The following is a 20742-nucleotide window of genomic DNA, read 5'->3' as shown; positions in this document are numbered from 1 at the left end:
GTGGATCATTGTGCGGCAGGAAATTCCGGAATCTGGATCATAGCACGACAGGAGATTCTGGAATGGGGATCATAGCGCTACAGGAGATTCTGGAATGGGGATCATAGTGTTACAGGAGATTCTGGAATAGGAATCATAGTGCTACAGGAGATCCTGGAAAGGGGATCAAAGCGCTACTGGAGATTCCGGAGTGTGGATCATAGCGCTACAGGAGATTCTGGAATGGAGATCAAAGCGCTACAGGAGATTCTGGAATAGGAACCATAGCGCTACAGGAGATTCTGGAATAGGAATCATAGCGCTACAGGCGATTCTGGAATAGGAATCATAGCGCTACAGGAGATTCTGGAATAGGAATCATAGCGCTACAGGAGATTCTGGAATAGGAATCATAGCGCTACAGGAGATTCTGGAATAGGAATCATAGCGCTACAGGAGATTCTGGAATAGGAATCATAGCGCTACAGGAGATTCTGGAATAGGAATCATAGCGCTACAGGAGATTCTGGAATAGGAATCATAGCGCTACAGGAGATTCTGGAATAGGAATCATAGCGCTACAGGAGATTCTGGAATAGGAATCATAGCGCTACAGGAGATTCTGGAATAGGAATCATAGCGCTACAGGCGATTCTGGAATGGAGATCAAAGCGCTACAGGAGATTCTGGAATAGGAATCATAGCGCTACAGGAGATTCTGGAATAGGAATCATAGCGCTACAGGAGATTCTGGAATAGGAATCATAGCGCTACAGGAGATTCTGGAATAGGAATTATAGCGCTACAGGAGATTCTGGAATAGGAATCATAGCGCTACAGGAGATTCTGGAATAGGAATCATAGCGCTACAGGAGATTCTGGTATAGGAATCATAGCGCTACAGGAGATTCTAGAATGGAGATCAAAGCGCTACTGGAGATTCCGGAGTGTGGATCATAGCGCTACAGGAGATTCCAGGATGTGGAGCTTTGTATTCCAGATATTTGGCCACATAACATACTGTTACTTAATTGAAGATTACAGTTAAGCCATTGGATTGTGGGCCATGTGCTTAATGCACTGCCGGTTGTGCACAGGTGTTCTGGAGTATTTCCCTTGAGAGTGGTAAGCTCATGTCACTAGAAGGATAAGGCTCACATGTCATTAGTGGTGTTTGCTGGTGTCCTCAATGTTGCACCCATTTTCTCTACCCCTCACCCAGGAGCCACTGTGGCCTCTCGACCTGCAGACGAGATGGACTGCTGTAAAGCTATAAGATATCATCTTATCACATTGAGTAACTCCTTTATGCCTCAGCTACACGGATGGTGCCCTTGCCACTGAGGCCTATACCACTCCCCACCCCCACCCCCCCGCCATCATTCAGTGTGGTGAGTGGCTATTGGCACGGATGAGGTCATTCATCGGTTTCTGACACTGCAGAGTAGACCTCCAGTGGGGGCCATGGGCACTGACTATCCTGACAACTTCTTCCCATGCAGGGTTGGTCACACAGCCTGACCTCTCATTCCATCCTCAGAGTAGAGGCCACTCCTCCTGACCTCCACTGCATTGAGCTGCACACTGAGGGAAGCGTAGCTGAATCTGAGGTTCAGAGCTCACTGGGATCACTGAGCTATGTCCTCCTTTCATGTTGGGTTTGTGACAAGGCAGGTGACATCTGGGCACCTTTCAAATACACTGCCTGGGCATGACAGCAGGATCAAGCCTGTCTTGTCATGCAATATGTCAAAAAATTCCTGACTGCAGAATTACTAACTCCAGCATCACACAATTAGCTGCAAACTCCGACCTGGTTCCATGGTGATTCTGATTCCCATTTCCCACCCCAGCCACAGGACTTAGGCCCGGAATGGAATGTCTCAGCCTATATCATTTTAGCAGTGAGTCTAGCCGTTTGTTATGGCCTCAGAAGCTGATAGAAATCTGTGATATCCAAACATTACAACGAACCTTGTTTTTTTTTAATGGTGAAGCAGTTCAATGGACATAAATGACCTCAGGAAGGTAACTCATAATGGATCTTACCATCTTAAATAGAGCAGCTTATCTTGTACCAGTGAAACATGGTATTATTTAATGGTTATCAGAGCAAGTATCAGTCTGCAGTCTTTCTCACTCACAGAGATTTATGTAATTGCTCCTGCTGCTCCCAGCCAGTCAATTTTCAGCTGTGAGGTGAATGAAGATGAGCATTTTGAAACTTCTCATTGTTACATCGACCAAGCTCTGAATTTTTCCAAATTTCAGCTTGTCCCACTGCCACAACCAGCAGTGAGTCCTGAGCTTGCATGGGTAAACGGTGGAACCCTTGGGCAGGATAAGTTAGGAGTTTGCCACTGTCTAGTCGAGGATGACCGCCCGCTTGGAAGTTAAAATGTTCAGATTGAAATTTCATAGTATGGAAAGTAAATTGTGCGGAAGTTAATGTTCAAATTAAAGTTCTTTACAGCCTTCTCTGTACAGTGGTGGAAAACGTTTATCAGCATACAAACTTTTAAAAGGGGCCAGTGTCTGCTATTCAGCACAAACAGTCTTATCTTCATCTGTGAAGACCTCATAACATTCTGCTCTTTGCCCTTCACCAGAGGGTGAGCAAGACCAGATTTTTCCATAGCAAATACCAAAGGCAAGATATGGGGATATGCTATACAAATAAAGGATTAACAGAAGTCAGTTTTTCATCGAATGAGAAAGGGCGAAAAGCCAGGATTTAATTGACAAGTACGTATGATTGCTTGTTTCTGATTTGCTGTAATTGCTAAGTTGTTTGTTTGTAACTTCAGAAACACTTGCAAGAAATCTGCAAACTGATTTCTCATTGTGCACAAGTCATTAAAGGCCTCGTATTGGATTATGCATGATGTCTAGTGCTGTTTGTACTCAAGTTGACTGAAAGTATCTAAGGTTGCTGGTACCCAGGATCTCTGACACCATCTGTTAGTGCTCTGTGGCATCTGGAAGATATCAGTCACCACAGAGCCATTTTGATGTTCAGTATGAAATCGGTGCTGATTGTTTAAGTGATGTCTGTTTGGAAGGTTCACTATTTTTTCCTATCTCTTTGTACATTCTGCAGCAGATGCATTGTGTAATCAGTGGCTTTTAAGAACATAAGAAATAGGAGCAGGAGTAGGCCATCTAGCCCTTCGAGCCTGCCCCGCCATTCAATAAGATCATGGCTGATCTGTCGCTGCTCAGTTCCACTTTCCCGCTTTCTCCCCATAACCCTTAATCCCCTCTCTTATCAAAAACCCATCAACCCGCGTCTTAAAAATATTTAGCGAGGCAGCCTCCACCACTTCAACGGGCAGAGAATTCCAGAGATTCACCACCCTTTGAGTGAAGAAGTTCCTCCGCAACTCCGTTCTAAACCGCCCCCCTTTTATCTTGAGGCTGTGCCCCCTAGTCCTACTGTCTTTTTTGAGCGGGAAGAGTCTCTCCACCTCTATCCTATCCATCCCATTCATCATCTTATACGTCTCAATGAGATCTCCCCTCATTCTTCTAAACTCTAACGAGTACAAGCCTAGTTTATTCAGCCTCCCCTCATAGCTCAACCCCCTCAACTCCGGTATCAGCCTAGTAAACCTCCTCTGCACTCCCTCCAAGGCCAAAATATCTTTGCGCAGGTGCGGCGCCCAAAACTGCACACAGTACTCTAGCTGTGGCCTCACCAATGCCCTATACAGCTGCAGCAAGACCTCCCTACTTTTATATTCAATCCCCCTCGCTATGAAGGCCAGCATCCCATTCGCCTTCCTGACCACCTGCTGCACCTGCAAGCTGGGTTTTTGCGACTCATGCACAAGGACCCCGAGGTCCCTCTGCACCGTCGCCTGCTGCAGTTTTTCGCCCCGTAAGTAATAGTTTTCCAATCTAACACCACTTTAAAATTGTACTCAATTACAGGGTCTTACTTAGCAGACAGAATCATGTGCCCTGTACAGTGGGGAGTTTGTTGGTGGAAGATGGGTGGGAAACCTGCCACTTTCTGGCCTCCACCCTGAGTAAGGCCATGGAATAACTTTCAAAGGCACTCGGTGTCTGATTGAGGGACATGGCATCAGGAAGAGAGGTGTCTGCTGAGACCCACCCACCCTCCCCACCCCCACTCCTCCACCATTCATTTTTTACCTTAAATCCAGCAATGATTCTGGCCCTCTGGTAGGTGTCATACCAGCCAGTACCACCCTGTGGCACTGCCATTCAATAGAGCTGTCAGCCAGATTGGCCAGTAGCTCTCGCAGGCAAGAATTCTATCCTCCATGAGTCCTTGATCCTAGGGGAAGGCTGATCGTTGGCCTGTCAGGTGCCTGAGTGGAGCACGCAATGGACCTTTCCCTGATGTGAAGGGCTCGATGAATATATAAGCAGCCACCAAGACCCCTGTCATTGCCACAAGACCATATCCAGCATTGCAATACCCTTATCACAGCCATCTGCAGCCAAGTTAGTAATCTTGGACTCAATTGGAACATCCCTAGCAATAAATTATGTGAAAATCTATATAACAGAGAGCCAGCATTTCTGTAACTTCCGTCACTTCAGGAAATCCCAAAGTTCTTCACAGCCAATTAAAGATTTTTAAAGCGTACTCAAAGTTGTAATTGATACAAAGCAAGCTCCCACCAACAGGAAATAAATAACTTAATAGATTGTTTGTTGAGTGATTTTGATTTTGATTTATTATTGTTACATGCATTAATATACAGTGAAAAGTATTGTTTCTTCGCGCTATACAGACAACGCATACTGTTCATAGAGAAGGAAAGAGTGCAGAATTTAGTGTTAGTCATAGCTAGGGTGCAGAGAAAGAGAAACTTAATGCAAGGTAGGCCCATTCAAAAGTCTGACGGCAGCAGGGAAGAACTTGTTCTTGAGTCGGTTGGTACGTGTCCTCAGACATTTGTATCTTTTTCCTGATGGAAGAAGGTGGGAGAGAGAATGTCCGGGGTGCATGGGCTCCTTAATTATGCTGGCTACTTTGCCAAAGCAGCAGCAAGTGTAAACAGCCAACGGATGGGAGGCTGGTTTGCGTGATGGATTGGGCAACATTCACGACCTTTTACAGATCCTTGCATTCTTGAGCAGAGCAGGAGCCATACCAAGCTGTGATACAACCGGAAAGAATGCTTCCTATGGTGCATCTGTAAAAGTTGGTGAGAGTTGTAGCTGACATACCAAATTTTCTTAGTCTTCTGAGAAAGTAGAGGCATTGGTGAGCTTTCTTAACTATAGTGTCAGCATGGAGGGACCAGGACAGATTGTTGGTGATCTGGACACCTAAAAACTTGAAGCTCTCGATCCTTTGTACTTCGTCTCCTTTGATGTAGACAGGGACATGTTCTCCACTCTGCTTCTGAAATCAATGACAATCTCTTTCATTTTGTTGACATTGAGGGAGAGATTATTGTTGCCTCACCAGTTCACCAGATTCTCTATCGCATTCCTGTACTCTGTCTCATCATTGTTTGAGATCCAATCCATTACGATGGTGTTGTCAGCAAACCTGAAAATCGAGTTGGAGGGCCACACAATCATAGGTGCACAAGGAGTATAGTAGGAGGCTGAGAACACAGCCTTGTGGGGTACCGGTGTTGAGGATGATCATGGAGGAGGTGTCGTTGCCTATCCTTAATTATTGTGGTCTGTGGGTTAGGAATTCAGTATCCAGTCTCAAAGGGAGGTGCTGAGTTCCAAGCCACGGAGTTTGGAGGTGAGTTTCATTGGAATGATGTCAATTGAGTATTAAATATTGTTTGTTTAAGAAGGGTGCCAGGCAAAAGGCGGGGAATTATAGGCCGGTTAGTTTAACGTCTGTGGTAGGTAAAATGTTAGAATCCGTCATTAAGGAGGAAATTGCGAGGCATCTTGAAGGGAATTGCTTGATAGGGCAGACGCAACATGGTTTCATTAAAGGGAAGTCGTGTCTGACAAATTTACTGGAGTTCTATGAGGATGTGTCTAGGGCAGTGGATAGAGGAGAGCCGGTGGATGTGGTCTTTCTGGATTTTCAGAAGGCGTTTGACAAGGTACCTCACAAGAGGTTATTGCAGAAGGTCAGGGGACATGGAGTTGGGGGTAGGGTGTTAGCGTGGATAGAGGATCGGTTGTCAAATAGGAGACAGAGAGTGGGGGTCAATGGGTGCTATTCGGATTGGCGGTTGGTGACTAGTGGAGTGCCCCAGGGGTCGGTGCTGGGGCCTCAGCTATTTACCATTTATATAGATGATCTGGAGGAGGGAACCGAGTGTATGGTGTCGAAATTTGCTGATGACACCAAGATTGGGGGAAAGGCAAATTGTGCGGAGGGTGTGGAGAGTCTGCAGAAGGATCTAGATAGGCTGGGCGAATGGGCCAGGAAATGGCAAATGGAATTTAATGTTGGCAAGTGCGAGGTGGTCCACTTTGGTAGGAAGAATGGTAGGAAGGACTATTACTTACGTGGCGAAAAACTGCAGCAGGCGACGGTGCAGAGGGACCTCGGGGTCCTTGTGCATGAGTCGCAAAAACCCAGCTTGCAGGTGCAGCAGGTGGTCAGGAAGGCGAATGGGATGCTGGCCTTCATAGCGAGGGGGATTGAATATAAAAGTAGGGAGGTCTTGCTGCAGCTGTATAGGGCATTGGTGAGGCCGCAGCTGGAGTACTGTGTGCAGTTTTGGGCGCCGCACCTGCGCAAGGATATTTTGGCCTTGGAGGGAGTGCAAAGGAGGTTTACTAGGCTGATACCGGAGTTGAGGGGGTTGAGCTATGAGGAGAGGCTGAATAAACTAGGCTTGTACTCGTTAGAGTTTAGAAGAATGAGGGGAGATCTCATTGAGACGTATAAGATGATGAATGGGATGGATAGGATAGAGGTGGAGAGACTCTTCCCGCTCAAAAAAGACAGTAGGACTAGGGGGCACAGCCTCAAGATAAAGGGGAGGCGGTTTAGAACGGAGTTGCGGAGGAACTTCTTCACTCAAAGGGTGGTGAATCTCTGGAATTCTCTGCCCGTTGAAGTGGTGGAGGCTGCCTCGCTAAATATTTTTAAGAAGCGGGTTGATGGGTTCTTGATAAGAGAGGGGATTAAGGGTTATGGGGAGAGGGCGGGAAGGTGGAACTGAGCCACGACAGATCAGCCATGATCTTATTGAATGGCGGGGCAGGCTCGAAGGGCTAGATGGCCTACTCCTGCTCCTATTTCTTATGTTCTTATGTTCTTATGTTGTTCTTTGAATCGAGCTGAGAGATGTTTTACATTCCCCTGAGGGAGCAAACAGAGCCTCAGATTAACATCTCATCCAAAAGACGATGGGATGATTCCGGCAAGAAAAATGACATGTTTGAAACAGGCTGGTTTTCGCTCCAGATCTTACCATACTCTGTCATAAAAATACAGGTGGGCATGTTTCATGCCATCCTAAACAAGCTGGCAAAACCTGGCTGCACTGAGATTAGGGCACCATGTTTAAATTCACTCATCCCTGGCAGTCACAGCCAGCTTTCACCACTGGCTATCAGAGCCAACCTCTGTCTCCACCACCACCACCCACCCCCCCCCTCAACAGTCAATGCCTGCACCTCACCCCCACCCCCAACTCCCCACCAAAGCAATCAAGGCCCCCCCTACCCACCCCCCACCCCTGAATATCGGATCCTTTACCTCAACACACCACCCAAACAGCCATCACTGGAAACCCAAGCTCCCACATCTGCTTCCCCCCCCCGCCTCCCATTCCACTACCATAAGTAAATGAGTCCCCTATCCCATGAGGCTTCCACTGGAGTCTGGACCAGGCAGTGCCCCCTAGTATAGATTGGCACTGCCAAGATGGCATGCTGCCAACCCAGCTGTGCCAACGGGAATTTCCAGGCCGTTGCCTGGCCATGTCCATCTACCCTGGGAGTTGTACTCGCTTTTGCACACTCGGGGTTTCCCCACTATTGTGCCATGTCTGGGTGAACCTGTTGTAAACCGTCACGTTGGCGAGGTTTGAAAATACACTTTGGGCTCAATGTGTGGCAACGGAGATGTTTACATTTGACAACATTAAAATATAATGATTGAAATCGGGTTCACGCCCGTTGTGGGCCTGACTTGATTACATCACTTGCGAGGAGTGATAAAAAATCAGAAGTTGCAATCTCACTGGCGAGATTCACAACTTCCGGGTTTCTCCAGATCTTGAGCCCCTGCTGGTATTCCTGCGGATGGCGCAAGTGTGCTTGAGATTCTGCCCAATCTTTCTGACAGTTCAGTAGTCCCTCAGTACTTCACTGAAACACCAGTCTAGATTAAATGCTTAAATCTCTAAAATGGGACTTGACCCAGAACTTTCTAATTCTGAAGCTAGCGTGGTTGTATCTGTGCCAAGACTGGCATTGTGGTCCTGATTTTAACCTAACTTGCCAAGTAGGAACAGACAGACATGGGTTGGATGGCTGTAATTTTACTCTCCATTGAGACCAGTTTAGTTTGGTAGGAGGTTTAGGTTAGGTTCGAGCTTATATATCATATATTACCTTGAGCTAGAGCTATGGAAAAGAAATGTTCAATCCAGAAAATGTGTAGATTAGAAGCCAATCCATAACCAGAATGTAGAAAAGAAAACTGGATCACTTAATTTGCTGACTGCCATTGCCTCACCTCTACATGTTAGTATGCGGAACACAGCTCAGATAGTTCCGAGAGCATTCACTAACTCTTCCTGACTGCCCAGCCCCTGGGAATATTCTTCTCAGTTGAAGGTGCTGTATTGATATATGTTTCTGAAATGAACATGAAAAATATGAACAGAGCAAAGTATTTGCTGGATTTCATTCCCATTCCAGGTCAAATACAGAGGGGCAGATTTTAAGTTGATTTGGATATTTGAACATTGTCATTGTTGTGAAAGAAACTGAAGCTCCAGTCATGTCAGGCAAACATCTAGAAAGCGAATATCCAGTTTACTAATTGAATAAATATGTTGTCCTTAGCTTTTATAAAGATTAATATGTGACTGGAGCTGCCATTTAAGGGAATAATGATCAGTGCCTTTTCAAACATGTCTGGAATGAGTTGACAGTCACCAACACTTTGTTACATCTCATGCCACACAAGCTGAGTTTTGGCTGTACAAATGCAGCTGGTTTTTGTGTTCTTCCTGTCCTTTAGATATCAGCTTCCTACAACATTGCAGTCATCACTCATTTATCCAAGGGACATGTGCCAAATAACACTGTTATTGGCTGAAATAATATGTTATCAATAAAAGCAGTAGTACAGAATCAATCAACAAGAGCAAGATATGGTAATGTTTTGTTGGTAGATATATCATTTGGCAATTATAGTTTTATTGTTTCATCTCATTGCTCCCCAAACCTTTACCCACTGTAATCCCATTTTAATCCTTGAAAATTAATGTATACCCAGAGTGGGGGCAGAGAGTAGTAGTTGAGTGGGGGGTGAGCACAGTGGAGGTGGGGAAAGTTGTCCAGTGGTGTGATGAGGGCAGAGTCTCTGCTGGACCTAACACTAACCATCGTGCCCCTCCATCATCCCCAATCATCACTGGCATCGCCCTCCTACCCCCCACAATAAGCTTGGACAACCCCATTGCTCTATGTCTTTTTCACCCTGCCGCAAATAAATGAGTCCCTGCACGTGAGCCTCCCCCACTTCAGCACTGCCCTGGCACAGTGCCATCCTGACAATGCCAACCTGTGCCAGGGACACCCTAATCCTGGGGTTAATATAACCTATATGCTCCCAGGGAGATCTCCAAGCCAGGTTCACAAGTGGATGAGCCTATTGTAAACATTACAAAAGCAAAGTATGAAATTCTCATGAAGGGGGAAGACCAGGCGAGGGGGATTCTTCAATTAGATTCTTTGTCTTACAGCATTATCTGATACTTGATTAAGTGCTTTCTCAGAAGTGAAGGTATTTCCAGATTGTAACAACAAAAAGCAAACAAAAGGGAGAGATAATATAGAGGAAATCAGAGTCAGGGATTGCCAGCCACCGAATGACTTGCAAACTAGCATTGGGAGGGTAGAGTATTACAGGGGTGGTGGACAGTTTGACCCCAGGGACTGATCAGCCACACTTCTGCCAAGGGTGTAGCCAGAAAGGGGTATAGCTCAGCTGAACGGGGAAAGCCCTCAATTATTTCCCAATAACAGATATTAGACTAATTGGCCCATAATTCCCTGCTCTCCATCTGGTCCTGGGGGATTTTCACTCCATAATGCCATTACTTTCTCCATTATTGTTTATGTGCTTACATTAATTTTGGTTTTGACAATATCACCATTATTAATTTTTCAGGGGCCCACATTATTCCTGACCACCCTCTTTTTCCAAATATAATTGTAAAAAATTGTGTTGACTTTATTATCTATTTCAAGTTTCATTTCACACTTTCCTTTTTGTAGCTGCTACCATCTACTTAGTCACCTTTTGCTGTTCTTTCTATCTTCTCTAATTGCCCAGATCTTTCTTTTCTTGTAGTTTGCACTTTTGTTAGTTGTGTCCATGGCAGTTTTATTTTAGAGTCCTTGCACCTTCAGGGTATGAATTGGTTCTGTGTTGCATTAAACTCTTTATCAAACACCTTCCCCTGATCCACGATGATTTTAACAGATTTACCCAGTTTACTCTGTTTCATCATATTGAAGTCAGTCTTACCTTAATCTAGCTGTTTCACATTTCTTCCTTTCAAATGAGATAAATGTTCACGCACCATTAGGCAGTTAACTAAATGTGGCTCAGTGCTAAATTTATGATATCGACAACTCTACTACCAGCTCAGGGCGGCTCCTGATAGGCTATAAATGCCAGCCTTGCCTGTGTCACCCACATCCTGAAAACAAATTAAATAAGAATTGAGGAACAGATTAAACCCCATTAGGAGTGATGAGACTGTCTGAAGTACCATCCATACCTATTAGAGTCTGCAACAACAAGTGCAACTGAATATCTGAGGAGCCAGTGACTGTGGAGTGCAGAAAATCTTCTTTGGTTAAGACCTTACTCATGCTGAGCGGCAGTCTGTCAACATGATACCTAATTGTGTATTTAGAAAGAGCAGCGGCGCTCCTCAGATACGGCTTGTAGAACTGGTCAGCATCCAAAAGCTGAGCAAACTCTTTAGAGTGCTGAATCTTTATGCGATTGCTGGCCTGTGACATTGGAAAGGAAGCCACTGAATGCCATTCCTGCAAAACCCTCCTGATCTATTTAACTTCTTGTTGCCTCAGGTTATGTCGAAGCTGCTGTGATCCCTGTTGGTGCCAGGAGGATTCGTGTGGTAGAGGAGAAACCAGCCCACAGTTTCCTAGGTAATTGATGATGAGTTGCTGCCACTCTGAATGTTTCTCTATTAATGTTTGCCAAAGAAAATAAACTTGCTAGGACAAATTTCACTCTTAACATACCAGGGTGTAAAGGAACATCATAATGGAATATATAGATAGAAGCCAGGATTTGGGGGCTCACAGCCAGTAAAAAATTCCACCTGATATGTTAACAGTTTAAAGTAAAGAATGAGAATGGCACAGTGATTCACACTACTGCCTCGGGTTGACTGGCTGTATGGAGTTTGCACAATCTCCCCGTGTCTGCATGGGTCTCCTCCAGGTGCTCCAGTTTCCTCCCATAGTCCAAAGATGTACGAGTTAGGTGGAATGGCCATGTGCAGGGTTGCATGTCTAGGACAGAGGGGAACGCCTGGGTTGGATGTTGTTTTGGTGCAAACTTGATGGGCCAAATCCTTCTGCACTGTAGGGATTGTATGATTTGATTCTATGGTTTGAGGCTGGGATTCTCCTTCTTGTGCTTCCTCAGCATCGTTACAATCAAATGTAGGATCAGGAAAATCTGACCAAATATATTATCTACCATAGCATTTTACTGTATTAAAGGCACTATATAAATGAAATGTTGATGCTTTATTATTGATCCTGTTCCCATTGCTTATTGACAGAATTTAATCCATTTTTGTGTACAAAAATCAAAAGTGTGATTAAGTTATTGCTCCATGACAGTTTATGTCTGATAATCGGTTGATCCCAATGAATCACCTTTTGTTTTCTCTATACTTTTTGCATAGAGTCCCATTATTCTGAGATTCGAGAACGGTAATGATCGAGATGTGAAACAAATTATGTTTTCAGCTTCTGTTGTTCTGTAGGGAAGTGGTTTTCAGTTGTTTCTACTGAAGATTTTTATGACGTTTGTGTTTACTGATGGGATGTCAATATTGCAGGTAGACCAGCATTTATTGGCCATCCCTTGTTGCCCTTGAGAACGTGGTGGTGAGCCACCTTCTTGAACTGCTGCAATTCATGTGGTATAGGTATTGGAATGTCCTAACTATGATTGGTATCCAGTTCTTGCTCATGACATAATTACATGCCAGCACTCAATCTCCTTGTTGAAATGAGTGTTATTTCCCCTTCGCGTCTGGTCTAGCAACTTGAGATTATTGTTGACGCTCTATTATCTCTGAAGTTTCTGAGGTAATAACAAATCAAAGGTCGTTCTCAACTTTCTCTTTAAGAGTAGTAATGCAAGTAAACTTTAGGTAGTTGCAGGAGTGGTGTTTCTATAAGATGACAAACAGCTATTCACACCATGTGATAATGCACCTTACTCTCGAAGTTTTTAAAGACTGCTTCGAGGACTGTATGAATCTTTCAGCTAATCCATTGGTTGATAGATGATAAGGTATGGATTTTATGTGCTGAATACTATTCACTTTAAGATAATCCTCAAACTCTTGTGGAGTAAACTATGAACCATTATCACTAACAATCTGTTCCGGTTTACCAAACCTTCTTCAAAATTTCAAGTTTTTCAATGGCTTGTTCAGATTTAGTAGATCTCATAATTTTTGCACACTTCGAGAGTGCATCAGTTATAATTAAGAACATGTAACCCTCAAACAGACCAGCAAAATCTACATGCAATCATTGCCATGGCATTTTAGATACTGCCAAGAGTGTAAAGGAGACAACTGTGGAGAATTTCTTACTTATGTATAGCATTGACACTGTCCCACTTTTTCTTCAATCTGAGCATCCAGACCAGGCCAGCAAAAGAAACGATATGCTAATTCCTGCATCTTGGCTATACCATGCTATTCTTTGTGTAGGTGTTCAAGAGCTCATCCACGCAGACTAGGAAGAATGATCATTAGGATTCCACACAATAGACACCCATCTTGGATGGTCAACTCAAACTTTCTTGATACCTATGATTTGAAATCAGGATGTGGGCTATGTGTTCTAGCTATCGTTCCATTCGATACTATATCCATCACCTTCCCCATCACAGGATAACTTCTGGTATGCCTCTGAACTTGAGAAGCTGTCACAGGCAAAATGATCTAGTAGAAAGAAAAGGATATTAGCAAAACTAATTGGTGGTATCTGCTCAATGGATAAAGATAAGAGAGATAATGCATCAGCATTAGCATGGCACTCTGATTATACTTTATATCATAGGAGCATGCAGATAAGATCAGTGACCATCTTTGCAAACAGCTAGCAGCTAACGACAACTTTATACTTCCCAAAAATAGTAGTTAAGGGTCAATGATCAGTCAACAACCTGAAATTACAACCGTATAAATAATGATGAAACCTTTGTATGCCAAAAAATATGCTCAATGCTGCTTTTTCTTGCTGAACGTAGTTAGTTTCAGGTCAGAACTCATGAAGCAAAAGCTATTGTTCGTTCTTCTCCCAAAGGCATGTTATGTGAAACTATGGCCCCTACTCCATAAGGTGAACTGTCGCAAGCAAGTATGAATGGTAACTTCAGATTAAAATAAACCGACACTTCAAACTTCTGCAAACCATCTTTGACATCCTTACGTTCTTTCCCACACAGCCCCATGACTATTTTGCACAGAATAAATTATGCAATGGTTTCAATAATGTGGCTAAGTTAGAAACAAATTTGCCATGATAATTTACTAATCCTAGAAAGGACCTTAACTGTGTCATGTTTGACAGACATGGTGCTTCTAAAATAATATCCATCTTTTTAGGTGCTTTATTTAGTCCTTTCTTATCAATAACATGAGGTAAATACTGGAATGACATCTGAAAAAAGTCACATTTGTTTCTTGATATGCAGACCTTGTGCTTGAAGACGTTCTAGTGTTGCTCCTAAATTATTCAGGTGCTCTTCTTCCTAGGACCCTGTAATTAGAATATCGTCCAGGTAACAATTTACACCAGAGAGGCCACTTAAAATTTGATCCATTGATCTGTGGAATAGGACTGGTGCAGGCGTTATTCCAAAAGGTAATCTTTTATAACGAAAAAGACCTTTATAAGGAGCAATGGTAAGCAATGGTTATGATTTAGCGGTTAACGTTCATTTGTAAATAGAGTTGTGAAAGATAAATCTTGTTGAATTTCTGTCCACCTGATAACCCAGCAAACAAGTCTTCAAATAAAGGAAACATATATTGATCAGCACACAACAGCTGATTTATGGTTGTTTTAAAATCAGTAAAAAGTCTGACAACACCAGGTTTTAGTCCAACCGATTTATTTGATAATAGACTCACAAGCTTTCGGGTTAGTCCCTTCGTCAGGTGAATGGAGAGTTCTGGCCTCAGACAGAGCATATAAAGCACAGACAGTTTAGAGATTACTGATTAGAATGCGAATCCTTACACCTAACCTGCTGTTCAAGACCTGAAGTGGCTGACAATGTGAGTGGATGGAGCACTGATCACAGGTTACAGAGATGTGTATTGTCTCCAGACAGTACAGATCTTGGGTTCATGTCGCACTATCTGTAACCCCCGTAACTTGCCTGGGTTTGCAAAACCTCACTTACTGTACTGAATTAAAGATATAGCAGCGCCAATATCCACTGCCATTCTAATAGGTTGTCCACTTCTGAATCACCCAATGTCTATGTGATTCACCCTGGATTGATAGGACATTCAGCTGGATCCCTTCATCGTATTTCTGGATGTTCTGTAATCCTTTTCTCCCATGTTGTAAATTCTATTTGAAGATACCCAGATTCTTCTTGTGAATATTCTTCTCAGGAGAAGCTGGCCTAGCCCAACAAGCTTTTGCAATATGACCTATTTTGCCCCAATTTTGTATTGATTATCCTTGATCCAGCACTCAGTCACTGAATAGCCCATTTTGGCACATCTGTGACATGCTAATGGGCAGTCCCTAACTTGTTCTTCTTCATTGCAAATTGTGAAGCGTCTAGCAGCTATTCCCATCGAAACTGTGGTTTCCATTGCTATCTTTATAATCAAAGCGTTGTTCAGTCAGTAGTCTCCTTTGAATTGCCTAGACAATCTCAAAGACAATCTTCTAATGACTCACCAAGCTCACAATGCAGTGCCAGCCTTTTGGAGGTTGCCACAAACTGAGCAATACTTTCACCTTCCATGTGATTGCTTTGGTGAAACATGATGATCAATAACTTTAGAGAGTATTGCCCTTCGTGGATCTTTGCCAAGTTATTGTTTGTTTTGGTTCCTGGCTTTGCTGGAAGAACCAAGCTCTTGAGCAAATCGAAGGTTTTACTTCCTATTGGACTGAGGAAAAACTGAAACAGGAAACTCGTTCGCAATTGTATTCGCTTGCACAATACTGAAAACGCTCAACATAGGAGCTCCATGATTCATTATCTTCATTGAACAGGCCCATGGAACCTAAGTGACCTGTCATTTCTTTTGCATGCACTAGCCACTTGAGACTGTACAATTTTTTTTACTGCATTCCCAACGCTCCCCCTTTTACCCTTGGCTGTTAACTTGGTGTATTTTTTTAAATGGCCCCAGTCATACAGCAAAGCATCCCTTCTTTTCAAATATATTAGATACTGCCTCAAATCTCACCCTTCTCTATTTGAAACAAAAACCTCTCTTTAAAAACTGCAGGGAGAGCTTTTGCTTACTTGTCCTACTAGCACTAGCACTTCAATCTTTAATCCTTTAATTGCTTCTCCCCTGCCTTCTAATGTTTGAGAACAAAATGTTGTTTTTCTTTTACTTAGGATCTTTTCTCAATGTTTTCAATGAAATGAAATTCTGACTCGTCGCCAATTTGCTTTTTGTAATATCCTAATTTTGTTAAAGTAGGTGGGTTTTAATAAGAAAAGGCTGTGATTGCAAACATAGATGCAAAATAACAACAACACATTATTCTTGGAGCTTTTACTTGTTCAGAGAACAAATAGGGGATTTTCACTGTAACTTCATTGCAGTGCTAATGTAAGCCTACTTATGGCACTAACAAATAGACTTAAATAAACTTAAACTGAAAGCAAAACGACAGCGCTGCAACACTGTAATGACATCACCATCAAATCATATGATCAGCTCTTAAAGCAATCTGCAACCACTTAAATATGTAACAGTACATCCACACTGGATGTTAGAGAGGGAGTTCAAGATTTTGACCCAGTGACAGTGAATGACAATATGTTTCTAATTCAGGTTGTTGAGTGAGGACACCAACTTGTGGTGTTCCCATGTGTCTGCTACTGTTGTCCTTCTAGATAGTAGCAGTCGTGGGTTTGAAAGGTGCTGCCTTAGGAGCCTTGGTGAGTTACATAGAAACTGAAAGCAAGAGTAGGCCATTAGGCCCTTTGAGCCTGCTCCACCATTCATTTTGATCATGGTTGATTATCACATTTAATATCTTGATCCCTTTAGCCCCAGGAGTAATATCTAATTTCTTCTAGAAATTACTATGTTAGAATTTCATAAATTTCTGTGAGATCCTGTCCCCCTCTTCTAAACTCCAATGAATATAATCTTAACCAACTTAGTCTCTTCTCAAATGTCAGACCTGCCATCCCAGGAATCAGCCTGGTAAACCTTCGCTGTGCTCCCTCTATAGCAAGGACATCCTTCCTCAGATAAGGACACCAAAACTGCACACAATACTCCAGATGTGGCCTCACCAATGCAATTGCAGCAAAACGTCCCTGCACCTTCTTTACAGCCTGCTGTACCTCCATGTTTACTGTCAGTGACTGATGCACAAGGATGCCAAGGTCTCGCTACGTATCCACCTCTCTTAATTTACACCAATTCAGCTAATAATCTATCTTCCTATAATTGCTAACAAAGTGGATAACCTCACATTTACCCATATTAGAAATCTGCCATGCAAATGCCATACGTTCAGCCTGTTCAAATCACATGAAGCATCTCTGCATCCTCCTCACAGCTCACTCCCCCAATCAACTTAGTATCATATGCAGATTTGGAGGTAATACATTCTGTTCCCTCTTCCACATCATTAATATATAATGTGAACAGTTGGGGTCCTGGCACAGAGCCCTGAGGAACCCACTAGTCAATGCCTGCCAGTCAGAAAATGACCCTATCTGTGCTCCTTTGCTCCTATGTGCTAACCAGCTTTCTATACATCTCAAGATACTACCTGCAATCCCATGTGCTTTAACTTTACATAGTAGCTGTTATGTAAGACCTTGTTGAAAGACTTCTGAAAGTCTAAATAAACCATATCCACTGGTTCTTCTCAGTCAATTCTACTAGTTACATCCTCAAGAATTCCAATAGATTCATCAAGCATGATTTCCCCTTTGTAAGTCCATGCTGACTTTGTCTGATTATACAAATGCCTTCCAAATACCAAGCTATGAAATCCTTGATAATGGATTCTAGCAACTCCCCCAGTACTGACATTAGGTTCACTGGTCTATAATTCCCTATTTTCTCTCTACTTCCTTTTTTGAATAGCGGACTTAATTAGCTACCCTCCAATCTATAAGAACCAGTCCAGAGTCTAAAGAATTTTGGAAAAACCAGCAATGGACCTATTTTTTCCAGAGCCACTTCCTTCAGTACTCTGGATGAAGATTATCAGAACCTGGAAATTTATCCCCCTTTAATCCCATCAATTTTCCCAAAGTCATTTCTCTACTGATGCTGATTTCCTTCAGCTCCTCACTAAAACTTGTTTCTTTCAGAACTTCTGGTACATTATTCATGTCTTTCTTTGTGAAGACTGAAGCAAAGTGTGAATTTAAATCCTCAGCCATTTCTTTATTCCCTGTTATGAATTCTCTTGTTTCAGACTGTAAGGGGCCTATTTTTGTCAATTTTTTTGTTTTTACATACCTATAGAAACTTTTACAGTCCGTTTTTATGTTCCCTACTAGCTTACTTTCACACTCTATTTTTCCCTTCTTCATCAATATCGTGATCCTCCTTTGTTAAATTTTAAACTGTTCCCAATTCTCAGGCCTATTGTTTTTTCTTGCCAATTTGTATGCTTCTGCATTCTTCTGGGACTTAATAGGATTGAGGGTTATAGGTAAGCCTAGTAGGTAGGGATATGATCAGTGCAACTTGTGGGCCGAAGGGCCTGTTCGTGCTGTAGTTTTTCTGTGTTCTATGTTCAATGTTCATTGAATTTGATTTTCCTTGTAATCCATGGTTTGGCCACATTTTCCTTATCACTCTTGCGCCAAACAGAAATAAACAACTCCCGGAGTTCTTTAAATTCCTATCATTGCCTGTCCAGTGTCTTTCCTTTCAGTAATATTTCCCAGTCCATCATTGCAAATTCATGCCTCATACCATCATAGTTACCTTTATTGAGATTCAGGATCCTGGTCTCAGAATCAACCAAGTCAGGATCCACCTTGACAAAGAACTCTACCATATTACGATCACTTGTCCCCAAGGGTTCTCTCAACTAGATTGCCAACTAATCCTTTCTCATTGCACAACACCCAGCCCAAGATGGCATGTTCCTTTGTCAGTTTCTCAATGTATTGCTCCAGAACTCCAGCCCGTACGCACTCCAAAAATTCCTCCTTTACTGTACTGTGACTAATTTGTCTCTCTTAATCTATATGCAGATTAAAGTTACCCATAATCACAGATTTCTGATCTCTGATTTCCTGTCTATTGCTTTTCCTAACGCTACCACTACAGTTTGGTGGTTTGTATAGCACGCCCCGACCAATTTTTTTTTGGTCCCTTGTTGTTCTTTTTAACTCGACCCATTTAGATTCCACTTCATCTATACTAATATCCTTCCTTAATATCGTATCAATTTGATCTTTGATCAACAGTGCAACTCCGTCACCTTTTCGTTTCTGCCTGTCCTTTCTAAACACTGAATAACCTTCAATGTTTAGTTCCCATCCTTGGTCACCTTGGAGCCATGTCTCCATAATGCCAACTGTGTCATCCCCCTTTATGTCTATCTGTGCAACTAGTTCATCAGTTTTATTTTGAATGCTCCAAGCATTCAGGTACAAACCCTAAACTGAGCACTTTTAACATTCCCTTTCCTTTCCTACTATCTCTTACTCGGTCCTTATCTTGCTCTGGCCCTTGATTTCTCTGTCTATCACTTGCCTTGTTCTCTTTTCTGTCTTTTCCTCTTGTTCTTAATTCCCTTAATTTTCTTAATTCTGGCTTCCTGATGTAATTTGGGGTTTTGCTCCAGGGCACTAACAACACCAAGATAGACACATGGGCCAAATCCTCTCCCTATGCTTCAAATCTCTGAACACAACAGAGCCTGAGAATCAATAAATGCAACATTTATTTTTGAAAAGCGATTTGATTTTTAATCCCTCAAGTGATTTGTTTGATTTTGAAATATTGAGCAGGTAAGCTATTTTCAAACTAACATGCTCTTTATTCCCTGAAGCCTGGGACCGCTATTGAAACATGACTTTTAGTGAAATTGGTGGTTAAGATATAGATCAGCCATGATCAAATTGCAGGACACGTTCAGGGGGCTGAATGAAACTCTCCTCCACATAGAGAAATAGATATGTAATTTGATCTATTTATGAAAACAATTGTTGAATATATATTTCTATATATTATTAGTTATTTGAATGGACTGCATGTTGTAACAATTTGTTCTTTCCGATGTCACTTTGCTGAACATATATTCCAGAGGGTTAGCGCAAGTGTTAATTTTCACTTAATATGTACAGAAAGAAATCTCAACCTCAGTTTTGTTCATTTAAAGTTTTTAGTATATTTTAGTGACAATATATGGTTCCACACTACCAGTTAGAACTTTTTTATTTCCATTATCCATTTGTATTTTTGGTGGTGGATGTATTTGGTTAAACCACACATGGAGTATTGTGAATAGTTGTAGCCCTAATCTTATCAAAATGCTATAGAGGCAATAAATTGTAAGTAGATTTGCAATGATGATATCAGAACTGAGAAGTTATACCCATCGGGAAAGATTGTATAGACTGATGCCTTGTTTTCTAGAAGAAAAAAGAAGGCTAAGCTATGACACATAGAGGTATTTAATATAAAGAAATTATGTTAAATTTGGAAAGAATACTGGTTCAGCCTCAACTGGTTCAGCCTTGACTGGAGCATTGTATCCCGTTCTGAGCATCACACTTTGCGAAACATATGAAAGCATTAGAGAGGGTGCAAAAAGATTCATGAGATTAGTTCCAGGGATGAGGAACTTAAGTTATGTGGATCGTTTGGAGAAGTTGGGACTGTTTTTCTCAAAGAGATTGATGAAAGGAGATTTGATCAGGGTATTCCAAATCGTGAAGGATCTGGACAGTGTAGATAGGCAAAACCTGTTCCCATTAATGGAAAGAAAATGAGGACAAGAGGGCTCAAATTTGATACAATTTGACCAGGGAAGCAATGGAGACACAAAGAGGAACATTTCCACACAGGAACTGGAAATCGCTGATGTAGACCGGTTCAGTAGATACTTTCAAAAGGAAATTGGATTGTT

The 20742-nt window shown here is 42.4% G+C and overlaps 1 protein-coding gene across 1 annotated transcript in view; it reads left to right on the top strand.

Moving 5' to 3' along the window:
* The window catches only part of adamts17 (ADAM metallopeptidase with thrombospondin type 1 motif, 17), a 459909-nt gene that overhangs the window by 342966 nt on the left and 96201 nt on the right, over positions 1-20742 (top strand). The window contains exon 16 of the mRNA XM_080214008.1: positions 11230-11310. Within this exon, the coding sequence (XP_080070134.1) occupies positions 11230-11310 (81 nt within the window). The remainder of the gene's footprint in view (positions 1-11229; positions 11311-20742) is intronic.

Source organism: Carcharhinus amblyrhynchos, chromosome 28 (genome assembly GCF_965287045.1).
Source record: "Carcharhinus amblyrhynchos chromosome 28, sCarAmb.v2.hapA, whole genome shotgun sequence".
NCBI classification, from domain to species: domain Eukaryota; kingdom Metazoa; phylum Chordata; class Chondrichthyes; order Carcharhiniformes; family Carcharhinidae; genus Carcharhinus; species Carcharhinus amblyrhynchos.
Note: the sequence above shows the minus strand (reverse complement) of the source record. Positions and strands in the feature narration are given on the sequence as shown.